The sequence below is a fragment of the Pocillopora damicornis genome, chromosome 5 (genome assembly GCF_964200805.1).
Source record: "Pocillopora damicornis chromosome 5, jaPocDami1.2, whole genome shotgun sequence".
Taxonomy (NCBI): domain Eukaryota; kingdom Metazoa; phylum Cnidaria; class Anthozoa; order Scleractinia; family Pocilloporidae; genus Pocillopora; species Pocillopora damicornis.
The window spans coordinates 15,919,142-15,945,675 of NC_142674.1; the positions used below are offsets into that span (position 1 = coordinate 15,919,142).

The 26,534-nt window shown below is 38.7% G+C and overlaps 3 protein-coding genes and 2 pseudogenes across 6 annotated transcripts; 2 read left to right on the forward strand and 3 right to left on the reverse strand.

The window, feature by feature from the left end:
* Positions 1 to 352: 352 nt before the first annotated feature.
* On the reverse strand, positions 353 to 18,838 carry LOC149045621 (uncharacterized). 2 transcript variants are annotated; one of them, XM_089207368.1, is made up of 13 exons: positions 18,615 to 18,838; positions 18,070 to 18,142; positions 17,414 to 17,458; positions 10,186 to 10,362; positions 9,283 to 9,328; positions 7,510 to 7,809; positions 6,651 to 7,120; positions 6,157 to 6,251; positions 5,857 to 6,013; positions 5,367 to 5,433; positions 4,428 to 4,699; positions 3,190 to 3,350; positions 353 to 1,653 (listed from the first exon to the last, which is right to left on the reverse strand). In XM_089207368.1, the coding sequence occupies exons 4-13, from the start codon at positions 10,186 to 10,188 to the stop codon at positions 1,254 to 1,256; spliced, it is 1,971 nt and encodes a 656-aa protein (XP_089063494.1). In that variant the 5' UTR covers positions 10,189 to 10,362; positions 17,414 to 17,458; positions 18,070 to 18,142; positions 18,615 to 18,838; the 3' UTR covers positions 353 to 1,253. The 2 variants fall into 2 exon arrangements, with proteins under 2 accessions (XP_089063494.1, XP_089063495.1); XM_089207369.1 differs by having other exon boundaries at positions 7,711 to 7,809; positions 18,615 to 18,798.
* On the forward strand, positions 10,628 to 13,761 carry LOC149045622 (uncharacterized). The gene is made up of 3 exons (XM_089207367.1): positions 10,628 to 10,971; positions 11,351 to 11,494; positions 11,590 to 13,761. The coding sequence occupies exons 1-3, from the start codon at positions 10,765 to 10,767 to the stop codon at positions 13,759 to 13,761; spliced, it is 2,523 nt and encodes an 840-aa protein (XP_089063493.1). The 5' UTR covers positions 10,628 to 10,764.
* On the reverse strand, positions 13,691 to 15,289 carry LOC149045623 (P2X purinoceptor 7-like). Its single transcript, XM_089207370.1, has 3 exons — positions 14,829 to 15,289; positions 14,557 to 14,689; positions 13,691 to 14,032 (listed from the first exon to the last, which is right to left on the reverse strand). The coding sequence occupies exons 1-3, from the start codon at positions 15,145 to 15,147 to the stop codon at positions 13,852 to 13,854; spliced, it is 633 nt and encodes a 210-aa protein (XP_089063496.1). The 5' UTR covers positions 15,148 to 15,289; the 3' UTR covers positions 13,691 to 13,851.
* A 4,106-nt stretch (positions 18,839 to 22,944) lies between the features above and the next one.
* LOC149045624 (uncharacterized) lies at positions 22,945 to 24,735 on the forward strand (annotated as a pseudogene). The gene is made up of 2 exons (XR_016186882.1): positions 22,945 to 23,073; positions 23,467 to 24,735. The product of XR_016186882.1 is annotated as an uncharacterized LOC149045624 (transcript).
* Positions 24,384 to 25,887, reverse strand: LOC149045625 (uncharacterized; annotated as a pseudogene). Its single transcript, XR_016186883.1, has 2 exons — positions 25,656 to 25,887; positions 24,384 to 25,497 (listed from the first exon to the last, which is right to left on the reverse strand). The product of XR_016186883.1 is annotated as an uncharacterized LOC149045625 (transcript).
* Positions 25,888 to 26,534: the final 647 nt, after the last annotated feature.

The following is a 26,534-nucleotide window of genomic DNA, read 5'->3' on the forward strand; positions in this document are numbered from 1 at the left end:
TATGTAGCTCTTCTTTATTTCAAAGCAAATGCTTAAGGAGCTATACTTATATTATCATAATTAAAAACAGAACTATGGAAGCCAGTAATATGTAGCTCTTCTTTATTTCAAAGCAAATGCTTAAGGAGCTATACTTATATTATCATAATTAAAAACAGAACTATGGAAGCCAGTAATATGTAGCTCTTCTTTATTTCAAAGCAAATGCTTAAGGAGCTATACTTATATTATCATAATTAAAAACAGAACTATGGAAGCCAGTAATATGTAGCTCTTCTTTATTTCAAAGCAAATGCTTAAGGAGCTATACTTATATTATCATAATTAAAAACAGAACTATGGAAGCCAGTAATATGTAGCTCTTCTTTATTTCAAAGCAAATGCTTAAGGAGCTATACTTATATTATCATAATTAAAAACAGAACTATGGAAGCCAGTAATATGTAGCTCTTCTTTATTTCAAAGCAAATGCTTTAAGAGCCACACTTATAAAGCTACAATTAATCTTTTAATCGTTGTCGTCTTACGAAAAAAGATCGCTCATAAATACAATGCCTAATTATTATGATTACAAATTGAAATAAGTCTTTGTTATTTCAAAGCAAATGCTTAAGGAGCTATTCATAGAGCTACAAAAAATGTTTGCTATTAATCATTGTCGTCTTACGGTAAAAGATCACTAACAAATACAATGCCCAGTTATTGTGATTACAAATAGAAACAAGTCTCGTTTATTTCAAAGCAAATGCTTAAGGAGCTATTCATAGAACTACAATTAATCTTTACTTTTAATCGTTGTCGTCTTACGGCTAAGGATCACTCATAAATACAATGCCTAATCATTACAAATAGAAAGTCTCGCTTATTTCAGAGCAAACGCTCAAGGAGCTATTCATGGAGCTACAATAAATCTTTACTGTTGATCGTTCTCGTCTTACGGCAAAAGATCACTAATAAATACAATGCCTAATTATTATGATTAGAAATAGAAATAAGTCTCGTTTATTTCAAAGCAAATGCTCTTGGAGTTACTTAAACAGCTTCAATAAATCTATACTATTAATGCTTGTCGCATCACGGTGAAAGATCGAAATAACATAGAATGCCTAACTGTCAAAGACCACCGCTATAAACATCTCCTAAACCCTGTAAAATTACCATAGCAACATGAGCACCATCTCATCCATCAACTGATCTGAGCTTTGTCGTCATTATATTATTGAGTTCTTCGTGTAACCTAACACAAAGTTACTTCATTTCGTACAGTTATCAGAGTCACTCTCAAGGCTTAAGTTTTCTCCGGAAGAATTTAGGGCAGCAGTGCGGTTCACAAAAGTGTTATGTTTGTTAAGCTCTTCAATAATCTTCGCTGATTTGAATACCAAAGGTCGCTGTGCCACAACGGAATCACATCCCTCAGACGCATCTGAGTAGATTGGATTAGTTTTAACATAGGTTAATAAAAGTGCACCGCCTTGTTTAGAAATGTTTCTTTCCTCTCTTATGTCTCTTAATACTTGTTTACACTTATCCATCTCTGAAGATATTCGAGTGGACATCTGTGAGTGAAAAATGCGTACAAAATCTCTCATTTCTGCAACTAGGGTTTTTTTCTGAGCAAGTTGGGATGAAAATGCTTTTAGCCTGTCAACTGAAAAAGAAAAAACAGATAAGTTGAGGATATTTACTGACGATTATCAATGAGTCCAAAATTACTGGTCGGAGCTTACAATAATTTACGATAAAGAATAAAAAAAACGCACTGCCCGTAACTATTAAAGCCTGTCCCACCCCATCCCCAAAAACTCGCCAAAAGTGGGGGCGAATGTAATGTCTTCCTGTCAACACTATTGCTGCAAAGGAGCCATAGTCAGTAATATTTAATTATTTGACCACTTAACTCCCAAGATCTGATTGTTAAGTAGCGATCTCTTTAAGAGCGGTCCAGTGCATTTCGCATCGGAAAAAAGTTTTCTCTCAAACTTAGCCCAATAGACTATCTTTGGTCACAAGTAAATAAAACCACATTAGTTTCTGGAAATACAATAAAATAAAGTTTTTAGAGCTTTAACTAATAAAAACTGCCACAGGCCCTTTTTTGACCTCTTATGACATCGAAAACTTCAAAAGTTGAAAAGCCCTGTCCTCGTATCACACCGCATGCAGCAAAAAATGTTTTGTATTCTTAGACTGTGTGATATGTGAGGTGTTTAAAAAGTATTTCAATTTTGATATTCGTTTATTCAGAGGCTCGTCATAATTTATTTAAAAACACTCGTTAGACAGCTTTCTCAAATTGGTCAAAAGGACTGTTTCTTTCTTGGTTGATATTGCTCAATTCCAGACCAGACCATTGAAAACTCCGCTTTATTTCTTCTAACAAGACGTTTGGCTGCAGAAAAATATAAAAACATCCTGCACTTATCAATTTTCCTCGCCGTGGTGACTTTAAAGTTTTACCGATTTCGCTAGCGTGACAGCCGATTATGCAAATGAGTTTATTGAGCAACCTCCGACCGTTTTATCTAAGTAGCTCGATAAATCTTTGATTTTAACCATTTAAGTTGGAAATATAGTAGGAGAGAGCTTTATACCACACGGATTAATACTTTAAAAATTTTAAAAGGCCAAAGTTTGGCAAATTTTACTATCTCGTGACGAAAGACGTCAACAAAACGTATCGAATATCATAATTTGATTAGCTCTAGGTCAATATTATAATGCAAACTCATTTTAAAAATTTGGCTTATGTTATTTCATATTTGAGTTCTGACAGCTTACGCTATTCAAACCTCTATGAACAATTCAGAACCGAACCCCAGGATTCTATTCGGCGTAACCGGCGATAAAGGCGCATTCTAAAATACACCGTGACCAGTGACTCTGTCACGTAATTCAATTGTGTTATTATCCTGAATTGCTTCTCTCTTTCCTTATAGGTACAAGATGCATGTTAATCACTTCTAGGAGTTGTTGGGTTAATAGGTAAGAATTCCAATTCCTTAGTAGCCAAACTTCAAAGCGCTATGATTGCCTGTAATTAATCTCGTACCAAGATCCTACGGTGTAACAGCTGATTGGCCATGAAATATCTGGTACAAGAATGCTTAGAAATACATAGAATTTTCGATTTTACCTGTACTTATTCCTGAAAAATATTCACTCAAGATAAGAGATAAGACGTCTTACCTCTTTTGGCGTGGAACGAAAATTAGATAGTGGTAAGTTATCCCAGCAATGATTGCTAATCCAAGCATTCCACACAAGGAAGCTAAGGCCATGCGGAACATATCGGAGGAACCGTCGAACAAGTCTGTACTTGATTCCACATTTTCACCTGGAGGAGCAGGCTGGGAGAGACCACAAGAAATAAGCACAGAAAGGAAAACTCGACAGTAACAACAACAGCAACAACAACAAACACGAAAGTATTTTTAATCAATTAAAAAATACAGTCAAAGAAAAAAATTATACGGGCCAGGTATAATATGTGACCAGCCATTATTGATCACCTGCAAGGAGCTTGAGGTTTTGGGGGGATCGCACAGTTTTCAGGGGGGAAGGGAGAGGGTCATTCGTCGCTAACAGAATAGAAAGGGGAGAGGGAGGAGAAGCGATTTTATAGGGGAGGGTAGTGGGGTTATGGAAAATTGACTGGCAATGTAGGGGATAACTAGAATACTACAGAGCCTTTGGGTAGGATCAGGCAAATGTTATTGTGACACATCCAAATGATACTATGCCCACTTCCCACTCTGACGGGAAATTATGACTGTTCCTTAGATTTAAAATATCTTAGGTTGAGCACTAATATAAGACCCTGGTGATGGAAGAAGTTTGCAAACATTCATTGGTCTGATGGGGGTAGGGTTGTGGTCCGGACCACGTACTTCTCCCTGGTTTTATCACTGATAATGAGTCCACCTAGGAAATACAACTCCATTTTAAAGAGTCACTATTGGTTGCATTAACTAAGCCTTAACTTAACAAATAGGGAAGCCTTGATTGTGCTCTGTGCAGTTGTAAAAGCACGCAGGAAGCGGCTAGAGCACGAAGAAATTATAGGGAGGATGAAAACCTCCAAAACTCGGATTGTCCATTTCACTTTCTCATTGAGGATTTTCGTCTCTGCTCACGTTGTAATAACACAAATTACGGCACCTAGCATGTTTGCAAACCTTTGTTGGGTTCTTCTGTCGCTTCTTGTCGGCTCACTTATTCCGAAATTTTACTTTCAGTTAACGAAAAAAAGGCTCGAGAGAAGTCCAGGAAAAGGTTGGACATGGTACAGCTTGGCAGATGGCGAGACAACTTAGCTCAGCTCAATGCTCGATGCTCTCATACAGTATTCTCTTTCAGCTAGTGACAGCGCGCGTTATTGAACTTTACTATAAAATATTAAAATAACAACTATGAATTTCACTTACATCAAGTGTCTTTGTCGAGATGCTTATTATGTGGAATATATTACTCATGTGCAGGTTGATGAAGTCCCGACATCTCTGCTCCACATTCACTGCTGCTCCTGAAAGAACAACTCCATAGCCAAGTGGCTCGTCCAAAATCTCCTTCACATAAATTCTGTTACTGAAAAGTTCGCTCTTGTGATCTGCAGCAACGTAGGTGTCTATAAGGGCACCCTCAATTTCTCCATCCTCGAGCGCTGCACGAATTTCTTCAAGATTTTTATAGTTCTTTTCTGTGGATAAAAACAATAAGAAAAAAATTTTTGCCTTGCCCATTTTAAAATTCTAATCTGAAGGACTATTACAGGTTATTTCAACTCCTAAATAAGGGTCGAAAGGATTACGGATTGCTAAATTTTGTTCTACTCTGTTTCGTGATTGGTCATTTAATATAGCACACTCCATTCTCGCGGCCAATCACATGCAAAACTATAGCGAATCGTGACTTGGTTACTTCTGTTTATTCCGGTATCTCTCTCGTGCATATATTAAAGTTCACACGGCAACCAGGTGGACAATCAGACATAGTTTGAAGCTACTCTGGTTTGCAGATTTAATGAATGTAACCGAAGAAGTTACAATTCATAGACCCAACGTTTCGACACTCCTGTCAGTGCCTTCATCAGGGGTGATCTAAACGCTGCAACAAGAGGTCTTTTTATATGATACTTATTAGCGGCCTTTTTTCTGAACGTTGGGTCTATGAATTGTAACTTCTTCTTCATTAAATCTGCAAACCAGAGTAGCTTCAAACTATGTCTCTCGTGCATGTTAGCTTTTAAGCGCGCGCAACTCGCGTTCTCGCAAGCAGGCTTCGGAGCCCCTCCATTTTTTCAACCCACCAGATATACTCACAAAATATCTTAATGACCAGTAGGGATAAGGTTTTCATGTTTTTACCTTCATTTACTCTTGCATTCTTTCGGGTGCCAATTCCATGTTCCCTGGAGTTTTGAATTGCTCCAATCTAAGTTAAATTCAAAGAAATATCATCAGAACTGATATTTACTGAACGTTTTAAAAGAGCATGCTCGATTACGCTAAGTCTGTAAAATAGTCATTTCCAGTAACAATGAAGGTTATTATTTCCGTAACGATGCTGTAGCTATGTCTGTAACTATTTCCGTGGCAAGACCATCAGTAATGCGATCGCTACATCTTCTCATGCAGTTCATGTACCAGTTTTCAGTTCCCATTAGATTTTGATGTACGGCATACGTAATTTACAGTCCCTGAAGGAAAAGGAGTCCATTCCTTTGTTTTTAGATAAAACTAGAGACAAGCAGCGTGAGATTTCAATTAGTTAGTAAAGTAAGATGAAGTAATGCCATGTAGCCTGCTGTGCCGCATGTATAAGAAAACTGATTATGTATTTGCAATCGAAACGCACCTTTGCACCGTACAATTTTATTGGGTATGGAACGTTGACAATCGTCAGCGCCGACGCAATCGCACTAATAAGAATTGAGATAATAACGATTCTAGTGAGGATCCATGCGATACCAAAAATACGGGCAGGAACAGAACGGGGGGAACGATCTCCATAGCTGAAAACAAAAACAGACACTCAAGTGAACATACAGAGAGGAGAAGAGGGGCTTGGGTTCACGATAACGAAAAAGGGCTGCTAAGAAGTAAACACCGATAAGAGATTCGGCACTAATAAAAAAAATGTTTAGGGTTTGCTTACCCAACGTTAGTCATGGTGACGAACGACCACCAGAATACTTCACCGATGACTTTGCTAAAACAGGCTGGAAACTGATCTGGGTTGTTCTTCATATCCTGAATAATGAGATAGGGAACGAGGACGAGAGAAACATTCCCAATGATTTAACTTCAATTATGAAAAAAAAACAAAAAACAAAACAAAACGAATAAAAGTTTGAATTCTACTTAGGTTATGAGGTACACAGCACTGTTGAGGTGCAATCCACGAAAGCGATATACTTCCTTGTGGGTGGTTCATAGACTCAGTTAACCCTTGAACTCCTAAAGGTGATTGACATGCTATTTCTCCCTATAATATCCATACTTTTTCCAGAAAACAGGTCATGAGAATATTCACATCACAATTACCATTATTGCATTATCTTTTGAAGTGTGTGAAGTTGAGTCCAAAACTCTACTCCTAAAAAGCTTTCGTTTTTTTAAATGAATAACAGCGAAATACTTTATACTCACCAAAAGCCATATAATGAACCCGGAAAGAAAGGCCATACATGCAAACAGTAGTAGCAGTGGAAAGCACGAAAACACAGCGCTTACAATGTTTCTTGCAGCTGCTCCTGGACTCCTCTTGGCGGCGACAAAAGCCAACCCAGGGGACTCCACAAGATTAACATAGCGGTGAACGCCCCCAAATCTTGTTACGTATCTGTTGCCGTAGATTGGAAAACTTATTTGTGGAACTTCATCGATGTCACCAAGAACGTCTACAAGGCTTTCCTTGCCGGATCGCTGACCATTTCCGTTTGAAGTCAAGTTGATTTCGGTGAAACCGTATGCAGGACACTCTCCACAAGCTGTATAGATCATATCTGCGACAATGTGACTAAAAATGCCATCCATAGTGTTTCCTTTTAGATTCACTTTTAGATACGGCGGAGTTGACCAATAGTTCGTGTAAAGAGTCTTTGGACAGCGACAGGTTTCTTTAAAGTAAATGAAAATATGGATGAGAGATATTCACCAAATTGTTAGGGACCGATAATTATTCATCGCCAGGGAAGTGGGGTCCGTAAGACTTTACTTCTATCATAATAACATTTAGCTGATCCCCCATAAGGCTCAGTAGCATTCATAAGCAGACAATGTTCTATAGTCCACTCTAACCATTCCCCCAGAAAATCGTGTGATCCTCCAAAATCTCCCCCCCCCCACCCCACCCTGTGTTTAAAAATGATGAATCTCTCAATATTGACATGACATGTTAAGGAGGGGATAAGTCCAAACATCTGTAATTCAGAGAGGATAGCTATTCAAGCATTCGCTCAGTGATTACAGCGTTAAGCTATTCCGAATTATTTATAACTATACCTACCACCATAGGTATAGTTACTATAAGGCCCCAGGCCCTTTTGAGTACGAGCCGCCACCTTAATTTTATAAACCGAGTAGGTTTGAACATTGAGTACTATCCAGGGATCAGTTGAGCTTGCTATGGCCGTGTCATTCAAGTGAACTACACATTTCTCGGCTGTTTTCACTCTTTGGTACTCTATGGAATATCCCATCAACAGACCATTCACGTGACCAAACGGCACTTCATTCCAGGAGACGTTGATGGATTCTGCAGCCTTTAATCTCTCAGCTGTCACGTTTTGTGGAGGCTTACTGGGTGCTAGAGTAAAGACAAAAGCAAAACACGTCAGTACAATAATTGAAAACTTCTACCCATAGAAAAACGATGACTAGCAAGCGATTAAATGAGTCAAAAGCCCCTTGGGGAATTTTCTCTCTCGAGAGTGAATGGAATGATACATACATAGACGAATGATTTTCTTAGAAATTTAAATAATCATCGCACACCGACTGTATATCGGCCATAAGATAAATACAGTTTTTACTGGGCCCCGTGACCTTCTTTTCTTTAAGTAACCTAAATAAACCCCAATTTGGTCGAAAGGTTTCCGCCGGCTACCGAACATTTTAATTAACTAAAAAACCGTGCAGTATTCAATGATGATTGCCACGCACTTATCTGTTTGTTTTGCTGTGCGCCTTTTTTCTTTGTCTCAAGAAATCCAAGAGTATTTTATCCGTCTGAATCATCTAGGTGGATGATTTTAACTGAACCTAAACTTTTGATGTTTTACGTTTGAAGTTAGCAAATCGGAGACTACTTGTGTCACTTCTTCTCTGGATGCTTTAATCTCAGTGTTTTGGCACCATTTTGGATTAACTGAATTCGTGCCTCGATTTCATGCGAGAGCTTTGAATCCGCTCGTGTACTGCAGGTTGATTAGCTTGGGCTGAGTGGCATGGGAGGATATTTAAGGAATTGTGACACGTGGCAATCCAAGCCACCATTCGATGTTTGCACGTTAACTCTACGTGTGATTTTGGTACGCCAAAACAAAAAAAATTCCATTCCTAAGCTTATTAATTACATATTTTTTAAAAAATTTCTGCCATTTGAATTACATACTTGGGCTTTTATTACACTCGAGCCTAATCCATGACGTATGAACTGTAGGTATATCTTATAAATTGAAGTAGTCTATACCCTTTATTACTCCTTTTCGAAAAATTAGAGCCACTGAACAAAAGAGACGATTCTTAGGAAATGTCATAGATGCACCCAGTACATTTACAGCTTCCATGAACCGTTGTAAGACATCCAATTTTACTGTCGGGATGGATTCAATTCGCTCTTCTGATGAAGTCAGACATCTCTCTCATTAAAAAAAACCTTAAATCCACGTAATAATAAAAATATGGAATAAGGCAGGTGCTATTTTGAATCATATCTAAAAACACTGATGAAAAATATTGACAAGCAATAACAATGGGTGCCCAATTGTTTATGTCCAAAAAAAAAGATTACAAAACAAGTTAGTAAAGAATTACGGCATTTTGAATTTTGGAATTTTTTTGTAATAAAAAGTTTAGGAAGAGCTTTAAAAATTTCGCTTATTTCGTTTGTTTGCAATAAGGGTTCATTCACGTTTCTGTTATACAATAGCTCAAAGGCACGGACCTTGATCGTAACTTTATCCCCAAGAAATAGATTTCATTGTAAAAATTGACCATAACATAACTTTAAGGGTAAATCCTCGGAATTTTAAACTTGCGAGGAAAATTCATCAAATACCTTGAGCTTGTACTTGGCAAAGAATGAAAACTAGGACCAGGAAAAACTGTTGAGAAATAAACACAGTATTAGTGTCCGTTCAGGCAAACTTAATGTGCCGAACACAACATGTGATGACACATACGCGGATAGGTTTCACACGCAATTGGGTCTTATTTAGAGTATTAAAAGGAACCATGCGGAAGAGATAAGTGTCTTTGTTAAATGATGAAAACAGAGTAATTTTTAGAAAACAACTCTTCATGACATCTTTAATTAAAACAGTGTTCCATGCGAAGAGCTTCCGTTCAAGGTAAATAATTTATCACGAATAAACCAAATTTTGCTTAATATTATTCTTGTCTCGCTACTGCCATGAAATTGTTTGCTATCGCAGCTATCATCTTTAACTTTGAAACTTTTGTTTCCTTCTATTTTTTTGTTACATTTTTGTCGTTGAGCTATGACATTTATTCTTGCATGAAACTTGTTATTGTAATTTTTTAGCAAAAATAACAAAACAAAATCTCCGCAGGAGGTAGATTTTAACTTACGTAGCCACTGAACAGAACGACAGATCATGAATTTTTGAGTCACTCGCCACAAATTTTGAAAATAAGTTCTTTAATCTTTGAAATAACCAAAAGAATTACCATACTTTATCCTTTCAAGGTTTACTCACTGCCCCCTCCCCCACTCTCCTTACTCTTAGCAGGAGCATATGTCATTATTAAACAGTCGGGCTATGCAATTTTACACCACATCTTAAGGACGCTATAAATTTCAACGGTTTTGTTTCTACTAGAAGTACAAGGCAAATATGGAAAGGAAAACGATAACCATGTATTGCCAGGAAAAAATAAAATTCTGTAGAAAAAAATAAAATCCGTTAACATTGGTGCATTGTTTGAAATTAAAACTTACCATCTCAGTTAAGGCGAATGGTCTCAAAATTGAGTAAGTCCTTGGAAAAGAAATTACTCTCAGAATTTCTTCATAAGGAATAATCCAGCTCTTCAATTTAGACGAATCTGAATCAAGGATGTGAGTGGCGTACTTTTAGTCTCCTCGGGCTTATTTTGCAATGTCAACCTGATGTCTCTGTAGAAACGAGAAACGCTTTTGATTGGCCAATGTTTGGGCATATATCGAAGTTGTGCGACTGAAGTGACTGATCGGAAAAGGAAGTTAGAGCAATGCGTCACTAAACTATTTCAATTTTTGGAGTTTAAAGGGGAAGTACGGTCTAGAAAAATTTTACTTCTATTAATAGAACTTTTCCACAGGAATTCGAAAATAGTTGCCGTTTTGTCCAGTTTGCTTTGCAATTACGACAACAGCGCTTTGAAGTTGCTCTTATCTACCACTTTCGCGACTAGAAAAACGCCATCTTGGATATGACGTCAGCTATGACGTAGCAATAGTCAAACCTTGTTGTTCATCGCTTTGACCTGGTTGACTTGATTGACCTTTCTGACGAGTGTTTCTAATGAGGGTTTAACTATGGTCAACTGTCTTGTAGTTAACTGCCATAATACTTACAAAAATACAAAAGGGAAAGGAGTAAGCTTCCACAAGCTACCTGTAAATGAAAATTTAAAGAAAATTTGGCTGGCAAAAATAAAACGCGAGGACGCTCTGCCGAAACCCGAGAACTGCTACGTCTGCTCAGATCACTTTATCAAGGACGCCTTCAAGCGGAATATTCAGGTATGAATATTTGACCTTTGCTTCAAACTGAAAGCTATGTTTACCTTTCCCATACTCGAATTGTATTTTTTTCTTTAATTTTATTTAAAAGAACCACTGTAATAGCAACAAAACAAATTAAAACTCGCATTGGTGATTGACCGCGTGTAGTAAATTCAATCGCGACCATGAGGCGCTTAGCCGTTTTCTCCCAAGAATTTTTTCCAAGCATTTTTCCAAAGCAGTGTTTATAATTATCTTATAAGGCACGTGAATATTTGTTTATACCAGAATCACGGTAAAAAAGGTCTTCTAGTCACTCTGTGTAAATAAGAAGACAATGAGGAAAACCATTAGTGTGTTTAATGTTTGTTTGTTTTCCTTTCTTGTAAAAATACAGTCCGAGCTCCTTGGATCTGACGGTAGCAGGAAAAAGAGACATTTAAAAGATGATGCAGTTCCATCTGTTTTTCCCTATGCGCCTCCACCAAAGAAAATCCGACAAACAAGCGTTGGTAGGGCGAATCGCCAGAGCCGACAGGAGGTGGGGTGTGAAATATTAATGATGCAACTAACTACTGTTTTGTGATACCAGCCTATAAATGTAATCAACACCGTACATTCTGCATTTCATCGTAGGTCTTGAACACCCTTCTCGATACACTATCTACCTCCTGTGCTGCTTCGCCCTCTTCTCCAAAGCTTGAAACAGAACCTTCGGCGAATCAACTTTCTTCCCCAAGCTGCGCGGAATCTCAGTTTATCCGGACCGACGCTACATCTGCAAGCGCAGAACACCGCGAACCTGAAAAAAAGTTTACGACGTGTGGAACACAATGGCTTGCTAGTGAAACAGGAGACGCGCTGCTTCTTCAAGATCACAACTATAGTTGTGTTCCACCATGGAATCCGCTGCCTTTATTCTCTAAGCCTGGGTCCCTTTGCACGCAGCCATTTACTTCGACCCCGATCAAAGCTTCATCTAGCCAACCACCTCGGCTTCTGGAACTCTCGATTAACCTGGAAGAAGATACTGACGTAACAATAGATGACGATGTGAACGACAATTCCCTTCAAGTCAGCTTTGATGATGACAATATCAACAACAGTTCCATTCAAGTCAGCTGTGATGAAGAGGCTGGAGAAGACAGTTCGTTTAACATCAGCTTTGAAGAAGTGGACCAGGACACCACCCAAAGCGATTTGGAGACTGATCCGCCCTTTAGTAACCGTCACGATACCATTTATGAGAAAATGTGTTCGTCTCCCAAGTACATAGTATTTGAGGAAGAACTGCTTAAGTTATTTGGTCGCTGTGTTGAATGCGGTGGCGAGGTTCTGGAAAAGGAGCTATTAAAAAAGGGAAGTGCACATAAAGTAACGACACTTTGTAAAAACTCCCATTCGAAGGAGTGGGTTTCCCAGCCACTTGTTAACAGGGCGGCCGCGGGGAACGTATTGCTTTCAGGTGCTATACTTTTTACAGGAAATACGTTTTCGCGTGTTTCCGAAGTTGCCTCTGCAATAAATCTTGCCTTTCTGAGCAAATCGGATTATCACAACTGGCAGAAGAAGCACCTTTTCCCTGTTATAAATGATCGTTGGCAGCAGGAAAAGGCGGCAGTCCTCGCCGATCTCTTAGACAGGAACTCAGTCACTTTCCTCGGGGATGGACGTTGTGACTCCCCAGGCTATAGCGCCAAATACGGAACTTACACCATGATGGACAAAGAGAGTGAGAAAATTGTCGATTTCGAAGTTTGCCATGTAAAGCAGAGTACAAGTTCACAGGCAATGGAGAAACGTGGTTTTAAGCATTGTCTTGATCGCGCACTAAATAGTGGCATTCCTGTAGGTGTTGTAGGTACTGACAGGCACACCGGTATCAAGGCACTCATGAGAAGCGAGTATAAGGACCTCGGTGTTGAGCACCAGGTAGACGTGTGGCACTTGACTAAGAACATCAAGTCCAAGCTAGCCACGAAAGCCAAGAAGAAAGAATGCAGGGACCTCTCTCCTTGGATAAAATCCGTGACAAACCATATGTGGTGGTCAGCGATGACGTGTGACGGAAATCCCCAGCTCCTCAAAGAGAAGTGGGTCAGCATCCTCCACCACACGGCTGACAAACACGATTGGGATTCGACTGTGCTGTACAATCGTTGTGCACACGAGCCCATTTCCCCAAGGGCACATCGTAAAACGAAGTGGCTAATCGAAGGTTCCCCGGCACACGAAGCGTTAAAACATGTAGTGCTAGAGAAGACACTTTTAAAGGATTTGGACCTTCTAACGAAGACCATCCACACAGGGGCCTTGGAAGTGTACCATTCACTCTACAACAAATACGCGCCCAAGCGGCAACATTTTGGATACCTGGGAATGGTAGCACGTACACAGCTAACTGCTTTAGACCACAATTCGGGCACTGGTCGATCTCAAACAGAGGCTTCGAGTGGGGAGAAACGATTCCGTTATGTTTATCCTAAGGGGATGAAGGATTGGGTTGTAAGGCCTGTTTGCGAAGAGAAGACCAAGCCGCACGTTACGGAAATGCTATGCTCAGTGTTGGAGATGAGAGACACGGGAGAAGAGCCAGAGCAAGTTCAAGTCCCTGATCTCCCAAAAAAATCGCACCCATTCCGCGCCCACCAAAAGAGGACCTTCTCGCACGGCATGTATCCAGATTTGGAAAAAATTAAGCAAGTGAAAAAAATAGAAATACAAAAATCGAATAGTCCGCCTAAAATGGCACTAGCATTTACATTGTCAGTTTTCTATTTTTCGAACAGACTGTTGAAGGTATTTTAATGATTGGAACTGGAGCCGATACCCCTATAGCGCCGTGGACCTCCTTGAATGTGTAATAAAAACAAAGACAAGTTTATTAATTAAACGTGACTATCCCGGCCATGAGTCATTGTCCCCGGCATCTTTAAAGCCTGTATAATTTCCGGCTGCATCTGGGTAATTACGTCTTATTGATGCCACAACACACGAAGGAATCACGCGTCTGTTCCCTTTACCAAGTCTGTTATAAGTCCACCAAGTAAACTGTCTATAACCTGCCAATCGCATACTCCTAGGAAAAAACAAAAGACATTGATACATGCTCGGAACAGAACCCAGACAAATGCAGTTGAAACAAACAAATTCTACTTCGCCAAGCAGGGGCTCATTTGTAATGAGATCAATATCTTAAGCTAACATTGTGTGACAAAGGGAGACTTCCTGACGCTCGCCGTTTGACTAAGGCTCTGTTTACATGTAGCAAGTTTCCCTTCCTTATTTTCCCTCATTAAGTGATGTGATGATTCTCATAAGAACTCCTTCTTTCAATTTTGTCTCGTCCACGTCCATATTTACTCATAATTTACCTCCATTAGGAAAACAAAGCACACAAACTGAAGAGGTGTACTGGCTCTTTACAATTAAATATAGCGATGAAGTTCACCCTTCAGACAAAAGACTACAACACCACTTGTATTAAAAGGGCTGACAACACTGCATTTGTTTCTTAGGGTTCGCGTCACACGAACTCGTAAACAACTAAAGCGTTTTGTTTGCATGGATTTTGTGAAAAATATTTATTCTGTCGGTGCTTACTCATTTGACGGATAATCTTCAAGTCTGTCATTTCTCACATGGTGCATGCCAACTAGGGCTGTTCTCAAGACGTCCGCTAGTAAACACACGGGTCCAAATGATCCGTGCTCTGTAATACACTGAAGCTTGTTACCTGCAATTTCAGTGATAGTTCATATCACTCAGTTAGCAGGGTGAAATAAATCCATTGCGGGCACTGCGCCGTTCTTTTGTAAAAAAATAAAAAATTATCACTTTAGAAACAAAGATTTTATTTGAGAAGAATTAATTACCTTCCAGATCGAGTCGATCACCTAGTACATACATTTCTTGGCAGCATATACACTCGTTTTCTGTTGGCATCTCTTGACAGTTGCCGCAAGAGCACCATTCGCGATTTCCAAGACGTGAGCGCGTAAATGTTTCTTCTTGTATCTCTTCCTGAGTTTCTTTGTCAACAGAAATTTCTTCTTCTCCTGAAGATGAGCTATGTTGCGGCTCAAACATGAATGGACGAATTACACCGTCTGGATTAAGATCCAAGTCGAGAATTGAGTCATTATCGCTCTCCTCGCCGCTGTTTTCTATGTTTTCATCCATCTTAGTCGACATTACAACGCTTGACTATTGCTACGTCATAGCTACGTCATAATAAAGATGGCGGATTTCAATTCCAAAATGTCAATTTTTTCAACGTAATTTCTGGCAACAAATACACTTAAAGCTCAAATGAATTGCCAATTATGAAAAAACAAGTCAGAAACTTTTGATATAGGTAAACTTTTTCTAGACCGTACTTCCCCTTTAAAGGAAAAACTAATCAATAAAACAATGCTTTAACAAGAAAATGAGATGATCTTACTTTACTTTGCTTTTTTGCAGAGGAAAACTGGGATAATATTTTTCTATTTCTCTCTTACTCTTGAGCGCAGTCGTTTCAGTGGGCAAATTATCTTAAGGAGCACACTCGAAGATGTGTTTCTAATTTAGAGAATATCAGCTAATTTAAACAAGCTATAAGCTTTTTAATTAAAGAAACGTCAACATCTTTGAGCGATCACGCAACAAAACGTGCTCTATTCACTCGTGGCAGGTGTTCAAAAACATGATCCACCGTTAACAGAGTCGCATAACGAAGAAAACGCAACATAATGAACATAAATGCAACATATAGTTAACTTTAATTGCCCGCTTCGACTCGAAAAAAAAAAAAAATCTAGGCGAATTATTTCCGATAAACTGCAAACTGCTTTTAAGAAAGCATTAGTCCCAGAGGTGAACTGTTATTTTTGCCATCTGCCATTGTTTTCTTTCTATCAAATAAAGGGGGTCATACTTCGCTTGGTCCTCAAGTCGGGCTTGCGCCACCTATGATTCTGACTGATGTATTGCATCACACGGAAAAAAAACAACTACAGCTTCCTACGAAATTTTCATGTGAGGTATGCGCGAAGGAACCTATCGGCAAGCAGAGCTTGTCCTGTCACCATCACCATCACGAAGCTCGCAGTGTTTATTTATTAATTGCGTCTTAGTGGCTCCTACAATGATCTCTCGCTCGGAAAGAAACGTTTTAATTTGTCTTATTTGGAGTTGCTTGAAAAATACAACTTATTGTGAAACGAATAAAGGGGATAATTTTCTATAGAAAGTGTGGTGCTGCGTCGGTGGGAGAGTATAATAGGGTAATTTAATGTTAACTACAGAGTTGAAAACGTAAATTGACCACCGTAAAGAGTTTAAGAGGCTGTCCGCGAAAGAATCGACCACTCGAATTTCGGCGGATCACAGGATTCTTTGAAATTTTCACAGTGAGATGATTACTCTATTCTATAGGCAGATATCGGATTTAATTGGTTCGTAGTGCTATTTCGCCAAAATTTAGCGATGATTTGCAAGGACGGTCCAGGACAAGGAAAATTCTTTATGCGGGTATCAGCGGCCATCCCGAGGGGTCGAGCCCCGGGCAACCCAAGGGCAACCCACGGGCTTAGCAGGGGATTTGTAGCAAAGGCATGCCCCGCACGCGGGGCATTAGAGCGCTTTTGCGTTTTTGGCAAAATACCCCGGGGCCATACCCACGGGATTTGCACGTAATCTGCTGTCTCAACGTTCAGCGGTTTTCGCCACAGGACAAGCAAGCTCGCTCGCTATGTGCGTTTGACAAATCGGGAAATCTTGGCGTCTTTTATTTGTCCTTTGCAGTTTATTATCCTGTGTACCATGGTCAAGTCTTGTGCTGTTGCTCTGTGCCGTAATGGGAGTAAGAAGCGACCTGATCTCAGTTATTTTTGCTTTCCTACAAGGCCCAATGAGCGTAAGAAGAGGGAGGTTTTCTGTAAGCGAGCGGATAAAAAATTCAAGACACTCGGCGATCCAAGAATCTGTTTATTGCATTTTAAGGAAAGCGACATCGAGATTTCAATTTCATACGGTTAGTTCGCATTCGAAGCGTCTTGCCGATAGGAAGAGACAGTGTGATGAACAACCGCAAGCCAAGAAAGTTTGCCCCAGAAAGCTCGAATTTGAGGACTCCATAGAGACTTGTGTGGATTTTAGTGCTGATGTGGCTTCAGTAAACCATGATCACTCGTACTTTTGCATCGAGGAACAGGCAACACCGACTATATGTTGCCCAGGTTGCTCCAGGGGTGGGGGTATTTGTCCCAATTTTTTGCAAGAGCGCCGGTTGCTAGCATGAAATGGCAAAGTAATTTCGAAAACGTCGTCAATGTCTGTTATGATAAAAATATGACTGTTCTTTTTTTTTTTTGTATTTTATTTTGTGGTATTGTAATTTTTGATCACTTACACCTGTATAATAATATTGTGGCATTTCTAATAAATTTGTAAGGGAGCAAAAAAAGGAACACTTTACCTTTCTTGCACTTGGCAGTGATCTGACTCAAAACACTTGTACAATCTGAAAAAGTAAAACACAATCAATTAAGAAATTGGAGTTCGTATCAAACTGAGAAAACTAAAGAATAGAAATTTCATTACTCATAAATACATTTTGATTAACTATGTTACTTGTTCGTCACAGTATTCCTGAAGCCACTTGAAGTGACTTCTGAATAGGCAAGCTTAACGAGAATTTTATCACCAATCTTCTCCTTGCAGATACTGGTTCCAACAAGGTAAAAGAAACTGAATTAGACAAAAATCGAGACTTCTTGATGTGAAATTTGATAGAGAACTGTTCGGCATCAAAAGTTCAGCGCATTTCAAATGAGCAATTACCTTCGATGCAAGGTGTTTTAGAGGGAAACCCTCCGAGAAAATAGATAGTTACTCGCGGGAAAAAGAACGTTCTCTTGAGATAGAAAAGAAAATGATAATAGTCTTTAAGTTATTAGTAGTTAGCCGTTTCCTTTAGAACGAGCGGCCAAGAACAAATAATGTAAATTAACCAAAACATAATAGCTAATTTAACCGACAGGTGCTGTAAAGAAAAATGTCCAACAAATCTTTTTTTATATATGTTATAGCGCACGGTCGTTTCCCGTCCGTCGATAGCAATAAGTGGATTACCTCAGAATTGCATGATCTCTCCCACGGATTTTTTTCCCTCCAATGTTGTCTTGATTTCTTCCTATTTAATGTACTATTTTAAGACAAAATATTTCAGCAGTTTTTCCTTTTTTTGTCAAGAGGAAAACAGGTAAATGTGCGAATATAATTCAGCTATAACGATCACTTAGATCTAGAACTATAAAAGCAACGCTTATTTAACAAGCACTTTATCAGAGATAAAACATACAGAATAAAAGTACTCTAAAAATATTGGCCCAAAATGCTAAATATACCGAGATAATGGTATTAACACAACAACACTCTTATGTCCGTCGAAGTCGCCCCGTAATCAGAATTAGAATCAGTACTTGTATGGTACTAAAAACCATTAGCTTTAAAATAATTATTTAACAACCGAGTCGAAATAATAGAGATGATGATCATCGGCGATGATCAATTATACACGGCACATCATCAGCAGGTAACAACTGAACTACATAATATTTAGAATTACCATGTTTTCAATGTTCCACACGGTACAAAAATAGCCTAGAAAAAATTACCTTTCTCTAAGGTGTCTCTCTGAGAATGAATAGATTCCTGCCGAAAAAAGTCGAAAGTCGCTGTATATAAATATTCCTTCCGTGATAGCAAAAACCAAAACAAGGAAGACGGTGCCGTTAACTTTGTATAAAGATGTATTTCAGAATCCAGTTATCTTTTAATGTTGATGACCTCACCTCGAATAGAGCAAGTAAGAGGGCAAGAAAATTATAAGCTTGCAACCATCTGGAGAATGCAATTAACTTCTGAATAAACAGGTTTCTATAAATATAATTTTATTATCACTTGGTTCCGTAATGATAGTCAGTCCAACACGTTAGAAAATTCAGATCGAGAGTAACTGAGGCATCGTATGGTTATTATGAAATTTTTTACAAGACTGTTAAGAATAAAACGTTCAAGGCGTTTTAAATGAGCAAACACCTTTGACACGAATAATTCTGAGAAGAAACCCTCCGTAAAAGAAAGATAGTTATCAGATAGGTAAACACTGCTCTGTTGGGATAGAAAAGGCGAGAATAACAATAACAATTACAATAATGACGATGATGATACATGTAAATAATAAAAATACTAATAACCATACTGATAAAATAGACAACGATAATCTGTAGAGGGGTAAATTCTCATGTAGCTTTAATGTTTTCGAATACCGTTGCTGATCGGCAAATTAGCATAATATTCTTCTTGTTGATCAAAGATTAGAATCATGACATCATCATTGTTTTGAATCAGCCAATCAAGTGAGAGATCCTTGAAGCTTGAAGCCATTTGGTGACAAATACAGTTTAGTGGCGTCATTAGACTGTGTCAACCGTCAGCTGTCAAGCAATTTTCCCATTTCCAACAGTTTCTAATTTCCTTTCTCTTTGTCTTTCTTCGTTTGTTTTTCGTTTTTGTTTGTCGTTTTAGTTTGGTCTCGTTTTGTTTTTCAAGTGTATATTGATTCGTCTTGCTTTTTCTATAGCGTTTCTGTTCATTTCTTAGACAGTTATCAGTAATTGGCAAGCGTTTATTTGCGATCAAGCGGCCAACAAAAAAATGAAATTTTAACGCCCACAATGCAAATAAACCAAAATAGATAAAACGTTCACTTCACCGACAGGCGCCGAGAAGAACAATGTACAACATATATAGTCTCCTACAAATATGCATACTAAGGCATGTTTGTTTCCATCTCTTGGCGACAAAAAGGGGCACCACAGAATTTCATATTTTTGTTATTTTATTTTCCGTTTTTTTCTTTGTTTCTATTTTCTTTTGATGTACTGCGTTTTAAGACAAAAATGCTTCCTTCGTTTCTATTTTTTTTTTCAAGAAGAGAATCGCGTGAGCGTGCGGATGTAATATGTTGGCTGCTTACTCTTAGGAAAGATAATAGGCAAACAGGGGTGGGCTAGGGGGAGGTTAAACCTTTAACTTTCAAGATATGATTGTTAATTCTCCCCTCTTTGTGCTACACATTTCCTTTTTAATTGGATACAAGAATTTGATGTTAGAACAAGATAACAACCTCTACCTGATGAGTTTGAATATTCTCATTACCTGTCTGCTGAATAATGTATGAATATCATAGGAAGAAGATTCATAGTGATCACCACTGGGAGTGAAAGGCTAACCAATCACTCTTCCACTGAGAACAATTTTTAAAAGGAATAATAATAATGAAAAGAGAAGGAAAACGTTATCTCTTGGCAATAAATTTAATCTAAACGCCCTCCGAGTGACGCATGTAGATTTTTTTCATGGTTTACGGAACATCTTGGGAAGCAAGAAAAACACTCAGTTGAAGAAACACTGGATTAGTAGAAAGGCTCGAACATATGGAATAATGTAAAAGATAACTTTAGGGAAAAAATAACGCAAGTCGAATGAGATCGACCTTCCTTTTCCTCTTCACCCCACCCCCTCCCCCACCACCCCCCCCAAAAAAAACAAAAACAAAAACGAAAAACCCCAAAAAACAAAGGAAATAAAGTAAACTTACGCCTTGTTCACAAGGTTGGTAGATAGGAGTGACGGAGACAGAGTGCATTGTTTGGGAGCCTTTCCTTCGATTTCTTCGAAAGACCTTGGGAGAAGGGGGAGGATGAAAAACAGTCTCCAAGTTCTTCTTGCGGTTTAGTACTGCCGTCATATCTATTTTGTCTACGTACTAAAAGGAATCTCTTTGAAAAATTCGTGTCAACCCTGTAACCGATCTCCAATCATAATATCCGAAAATAATAAATGTGAGCTTGTTAATTTGATCCGGCGCAGTTCAGATCCAGTTACAGACCGGAAATGAAATAACCAACCGCACTTCCTTTTACTGAAGAGCTATGCTCCAGGGCATGCGCGGCCGAAGTCAGCGGAAAATTATTTCAAAGAAGACTGTTAAAAAAAAGCAGTCTTGGAACAGTGCAGTTTATAACGCCGGTAAATTCCTTTGAAGCTTTATTTTATCCTTTTCGTTTGAAAACATGAAAAATGAGCATTGCTGCCCCTAGACGCTTGAATTCTTGGCTGTGCTATCAGAAAATCACAGATGGAAAATTAGCGTTTTCATTCAAACTGTATCAGCGTGAAAATTATTTGCACTCTTTAAGAATATTTTTTTTTCAAAGAATCGTGTTTGAACATCTTGCATTTATTTAAAGAGAAAAAAGCATAGTAAATTGAATTTTCATAAAGCATTATTAAAAACTTTTTTGCTAACCGCACTGAGTTTATCCACCCGTAACTCATTTATTCTTTGTCCCACGCTCGTGGCAAGACAAAAACCATCTTTCTTTAAACAGTTAGGCAATTTGAAGAATGGATCTTCAGCGCTGTGTGCGTCTGTTGTTTGTTTGATCACAGAAGCCTAGCCTTGATAGATGGGGTTCGCATTTTTATGGGTGACTATAAGAACTTGTCAACATCAGTTCACTAGACCGTAGACCGTCGTTGCCAGACCAAATTATGCTTTATTCTTGAGTAATTGCGTTAAATTTAAATCAGCGTAAGCTCTGTTTTAATTGATTACGGCTTTGATGTCGAGAGTCTCTTGTGATTTTTTAAGATATCGCATAGCAAGTGTAGGCGGATCTGCACTCAACGCCTGTACTTAGAATGACTCGCCGAAGCAGTGCACTTTGTTTTCAAAACAGATGGCTGTCATTTTTTGTAAGATTTCTGGACACATTTTTTTTTTTTTTATTTCAAGATGACAACCCAGTCGCATCAACTTCCTGCCTTAAATATCTACTTCTGAATTCATACCTGTTGGTATCCATATTTGATTTAATTTCGCCTTATATCGTATTTCTGTCAATCGTTAATTAGCGACTTAATTTTTCCTTGAATTTTTAAAATGTAAGGAAATATCTCCCCGTTTGAAATTTAATCGATCTTTTTATTATTCCAAGTTTGGAAAGAAGAAAAAGAATCGTGGAAAATCAAATAGTTTTACTTGTCATGCAAACCTTGGGTTCATTAACTCGCGCGGCTACAGAAAGTGATCACGTGAGGGCGAGGAAGCCAATTAGCTGAAACTTGAAAGTGAAATGTGATCATCGCAGTAAATTTTCCAATTTAAGCAATTGGAAAGAAGAAGCCTGAAAAAAAAAAAAAAAAAAAAATCAGGGCTTCAACGGGATTCGAACCCGTGACCTCCGCGATACCGGTGTGATGCTCTACCAACTGAGCTATGAAGCCACACATTGGGAGCGATGTCAATTTATTGAGTTCATATCTTCCCGTGCAGTGAAATCATGTGAAGTTTATATGAAAAATATATAAACTAGCTGAAACTTGTCAGTCAAACAAAGTTAGACCTCTTGCCGACACTCGACCAAACTTACCGAAAAGATCAAAGGTAATTCAAAGCTGGTGTGCAGTAAGATGAGCGCTCTGTCCAATCTTGGGTCGTGTTTATGGAAAAGTAAAATAGCGAGTGTTGTTCATTTACGTATGCTGAAGGAAGAACTGGTGATTTTCAACTTCGCTCACGAAAAGCGCTCATTTTAACACGGTGTCAACAGACTCACCGCCAAATGGCTTGTTTCGACCGCGTATCGTTGGTTTTTCTTTTACACTTGTGCCGGTGGCTTTTTCATCAAGTGGACGGCACCGTCATTGATATTTACTCATCGTTAGAGCCGTATAGTATTTTAGCTAATTTAAGTAGACCGGGATGGACGAATTACGCGCTTGAAGCATCGAACACAAGACTCGTCTTCAAATTCTGTCTATTGATTCAACCATAGTTAGTAGAGGAGACTGGTTATGGAAGTCGGCAATCTTCAGAGCGCGAAACAATACGGCCGCTTCTGATGTTGAACGTACCTGTCACGTGATCGCGACGGTGCACAACTTTCAAAGATGGCGGATGCAGGAGACGACTTATTCTTGTTCGGCGATGATTTTTAGGCAATTTTAGACCTTCTTGACGAAGATGAATCACTACAGGAACAATTTTCAACTGTTGCTAGTGAAGTAAGTGCCAATTATATAAACATTCACCCGTACTTAGTCTGTTTCCAAAAGAATTACGGAGTTGTACGCGACTGTGCTGTCACGCCAGCCGAAAAACAGTAAATAAAACATTGATCCGACGGTTTCGATGATTCTTTTCCCTCTATACTCTAGCAATTTCATAAAAAAGCGTTCAATTTCTTTAGCAGAAGTGCTCTGGATGCTTTAGGTGCTGAATTTGCCCGATTATACTTTGTTTTGAGAAGACTTCACGGGGCATGCAACGACAACAACAAACTCGATATTGGCAAATGTGTCTTTAGGAAAAAAGACCAGTGACAGTAGATCGTTGAAAGTCGAGGCCTGAAGACTACAATATTATTGAATTATGATTTGATACTTTTTCGTTTTCAGGTCGAATCAACAGAGATCGTGTGCAGCGACTGTGGAAAAAAGTACAAATCAAGAGGAGGCTACCAAAGGCACAGAGCTACAAAGCACAATGCAGATCAAAACGCACATCATTTAACTTTGACGCCAAGCATTCTTGCCGAGATAGTAAACAATGCTTTGAAGAACATTAGTGAAAGGGAAGTGTTTGCAGCAGATCTAAGGAACGAATTAAAACAATATGAATATGAAGAGCCTGGAGGAGAAACACAAGAATTCACTGTGATAAAGAAATTATTTGAAGACTATTTCAAAACTGGGAATGCTGAGAAATTCTATGGCAACTACTATGCTCAAGTACCATTGAAATCTACAAACCCACCTTCTGTTCAAACAATGCTGTCAGAGAAAGAACAAGCTGGTCTGCAGTATGTTGGTGGATATGTGTTGCATAACTTGCACAAAAAGTATGCAAGAAAGAACACAACTGAGAGCCAACAGGCAATGGCAATCTTGAGAGCTGGTAAACTGGAGTATGGATATGAGAACCAAAAACTGGTATCGAGTTTAAACCGCGGGGGGTTGTGGAACATTACAAAGTATGCACAGAGCATTTTCCTCAAAACAGAGTGTCATTTTAGACAATTAACTTCAGTAAATTCTTTGCAAAAAGTGGATATTGCTGGCATAGTGCATAACACAATAACTGACAGTGCGATATTGTCAAGCTATCAATGTATGGTTTCAGATGCAGAGCTAATACCCAATGTTGAAGTAAGCAACAATGTCTTCCATGCTATTGTATGTTTATATATAAGGGTGCGGTCATTTTCTTGTGCTAAAGACATCATTCAGCGCTACAAAATTAATGCAAAGCAGTCAAAGGGTAAAGCGCTCCGAAAGGAGATCATGAGGAGTCATGAACAAGAAACAGTTAGGCAAGATTAAAATAAAACATTTTATTATCCTAAGTAAAACATGGCATTGTAAAAAATTTGTTAATTATTTTTTATGAATGTTTTAAAACACTTACATGTATCAATTATCAAGAACATTTGAATTAAGAACTGTTCACATACAATGTAAAGCCGAATTTACCATGCCACGAAAAGTCCTGTGCATGACATGTTTAGAGTCCTGGGCCAGGTTGTTAAAAGCTGAGTTAAGATAACCCAGAATTAGTGCAATAGAGAAATTATCCTGGGAAATGCCTTCTGAAGGACAATTATTTTATGTACTATAATAAAGACAAGACACCTGGTTGTTCATGTTGGATGAAAAGTAAAAAAGAAATGTTTTTGTTAGTCATCATGAATTTGAGAGACCTTTTTCCTGGGAACCTTGTAGCAAAAGAGAGTGATACAAAAATACAGTAAACTTAAAAATTAATAATATTCGGGGCAGTCACTGAGGGCTGTGGGCTGGGGATTCCCCCTTCCTTCTCCCTGTGCCCAACTACTATAACTAGCATAGAACTGAAATATCTTACTAGTTGTTCAATTCCCTGCCTTATACATTATTTGTTAAAATTTTTCATTGCCCAGCAACCGGTGGTGACTTCTCTGAATATTGCATTCAACATTTAATTTGTTAATGTTGGATTACAAGTAAAAAAAAAATTGTTAGTCATCACGAATTTCAGTTGCCTTATTAAGTTAGATACAGTAATATTTCGAACTGTTCTACGATAGTCCAGGTACAAAGGATGATCTTCAGGTAAATAGGAACCAAATACTTTCACAGTAAAGCCAAGACTGTCATCCATAATAATTTCCAAACGTGGCAGAACGTACGGATGCACGGTTTTCTTCAGCACAATTTTGTCCTCAAAGATCTTCAGGCTCCAATCACCAAGGCTTTTTAGGCTTTTAACTCGTTGGCAGAGCTCTGAAAATCCCTTGTAGCAGCTGTGTGGTAAAGGCCCCTTGTTACATTTTACAACCGAACGTTCAGGACGTGGTGAAGGCTTGCTGCTTTCATGGCTTTTCTTAGGCATGTTCAGCTTCGGCAAAGCTCCAAATTTGGGCTTATTTTTGGTCATTTTCGCAGATTGATCTATCAAAGAAAAGATAAAATTGTCAAACTTGGAAATAATCAAACCTAAAACCATATCCACTTTCAGAACGAACTTCAAACAGCAGCAACACTGATCGGTGAAAACTAACTCTAAGCAAATCCGACAATTTAACAAGAAAATACAGATATGTACTTACATATTTCGATATCTTCGGGCGCAAAATGTTTCTCACAGGTATATATTCTATCGCTCTTCAACTGTTCCCTGAAGTTCTGATCAATTTCTCTTGTCTTTTTTATCTCACCAAGCCATTCGTCTCACCATGTTCCATGAGCTTCGTCTTTTGCCACAGGCAACTTCCAAATACCAATTCCCTTCATTCTTCTGCACGAACCACAGCCAAATACTGAGCAATTAGCCCCTGGCATAACTTTTATATTTCTTGCGAAATGACAACCATATACTGATGAAAATTACGGAGAAACCTAACACATATCGCACAACTAACAAGAAACTACTCGACGGACGCCATGATCGTTTGATAAATGTGCACTGTCGCGATCACGTGACAAGGCAAAAATCAAAACAAAGACATCGGTCTTTGAAGCTCGCCGACTTTCATAACCAGTCTCCTCTACTAACTATGATTCAACAAACGGATTATTGGGAACGATTCGCAAGCCAGACTGCACAGCTTAATCCGTTTAATATTTATGTATCATCGACTTCCATTTTTAATTCAGCAAAGAGGACTCTAAGACCTCTGACCGTGACAATTTTTGGAAAAAAACTGCTGTAGAAAGCTTCAGAGAAACGTGTCTTGGACCGCTCCAGTCGGAACGCGTGTGCTTCGATTGAAAGACTTCATTCACGAAGAAGATCCTGCGCGCTAAGGCTTAGAGATACACCATGGAGAAAGTATTTCAGTTTCGACGCCAAATCCGATTATTTGGTGCTTTGAAAATCGTTACTTGGACTTTAAGAAAACACTCTGGTAGTGGAGTTGGCATTTCCGGTTGGTTCTAAGAATGCGAGTGGAAATAAACAAGTCCTGAAGCGCGACTTGAGTTGTTTA

Excerpts from the sequence above, each read along its gene's own strand:
- LOC149045621 (XM_089207368.1), bottom strand. Across the intron at positions 4,700-5,366 it reads GAATGCAAGAGTAAATGAAG|AAAAGAACTATAAAAATCTT; the intron begins GTAAAAACATGA and ends TTTTATCCACAG. Across the intron at positions 3,351-4,427 it reads TCTCGACAAAGACACTTGAT|CCTGCTCCTCCAGGTGAAAA; the intron begins GTAAGTGAAATT and ends GGTCTCTCCCAG.
- LOC149045623 (XM_089207370.1), bottom strand. The coding sequence starts at position 15,147 with ATGTCGACTAAGATGGATGAAAACATAGAAAACAGCGGCGAGGAGAGC. Across the intron at positions 14,690-14,828 it reads TGATCGACTCGATCTGGAAG|GTAACAAGCTTCAGTGTATT; the intron begins GTAATTAATTCT and ends CTGAAATTGCAG. Across the intron at positions 14,033-14,556 it reads GAAGATTATCCGTCAAATGA|GAGTATGCGATTGGCAGGTT; the intron begins GTAAGCACCGAC and ends GTTTTTTCCTAG.
- LOC149045622 (XM_089207367.1), top strand. The coding sequence starts at position 10,765 with ATGGTCAACTGTCTTGTAGTTAACTGCCATAATACTTACAAAAATACA. Across the intron at positions 10,972-11,350 it reads CCTTCAAGCGGAATATTCAG|TCCGAGCTCCTTGGATCTGA; the intron begins GTATGAATATTT and ends GTAAAAATACAG. Across the intron at positions 11,495-11,589 it reads ATCGCCAGAGCCGACAGGAG|GTCTTGAACACCCTTCTCGA; the intron begins GTGGGGTGTGAA and ends ATTTCATCGTAG.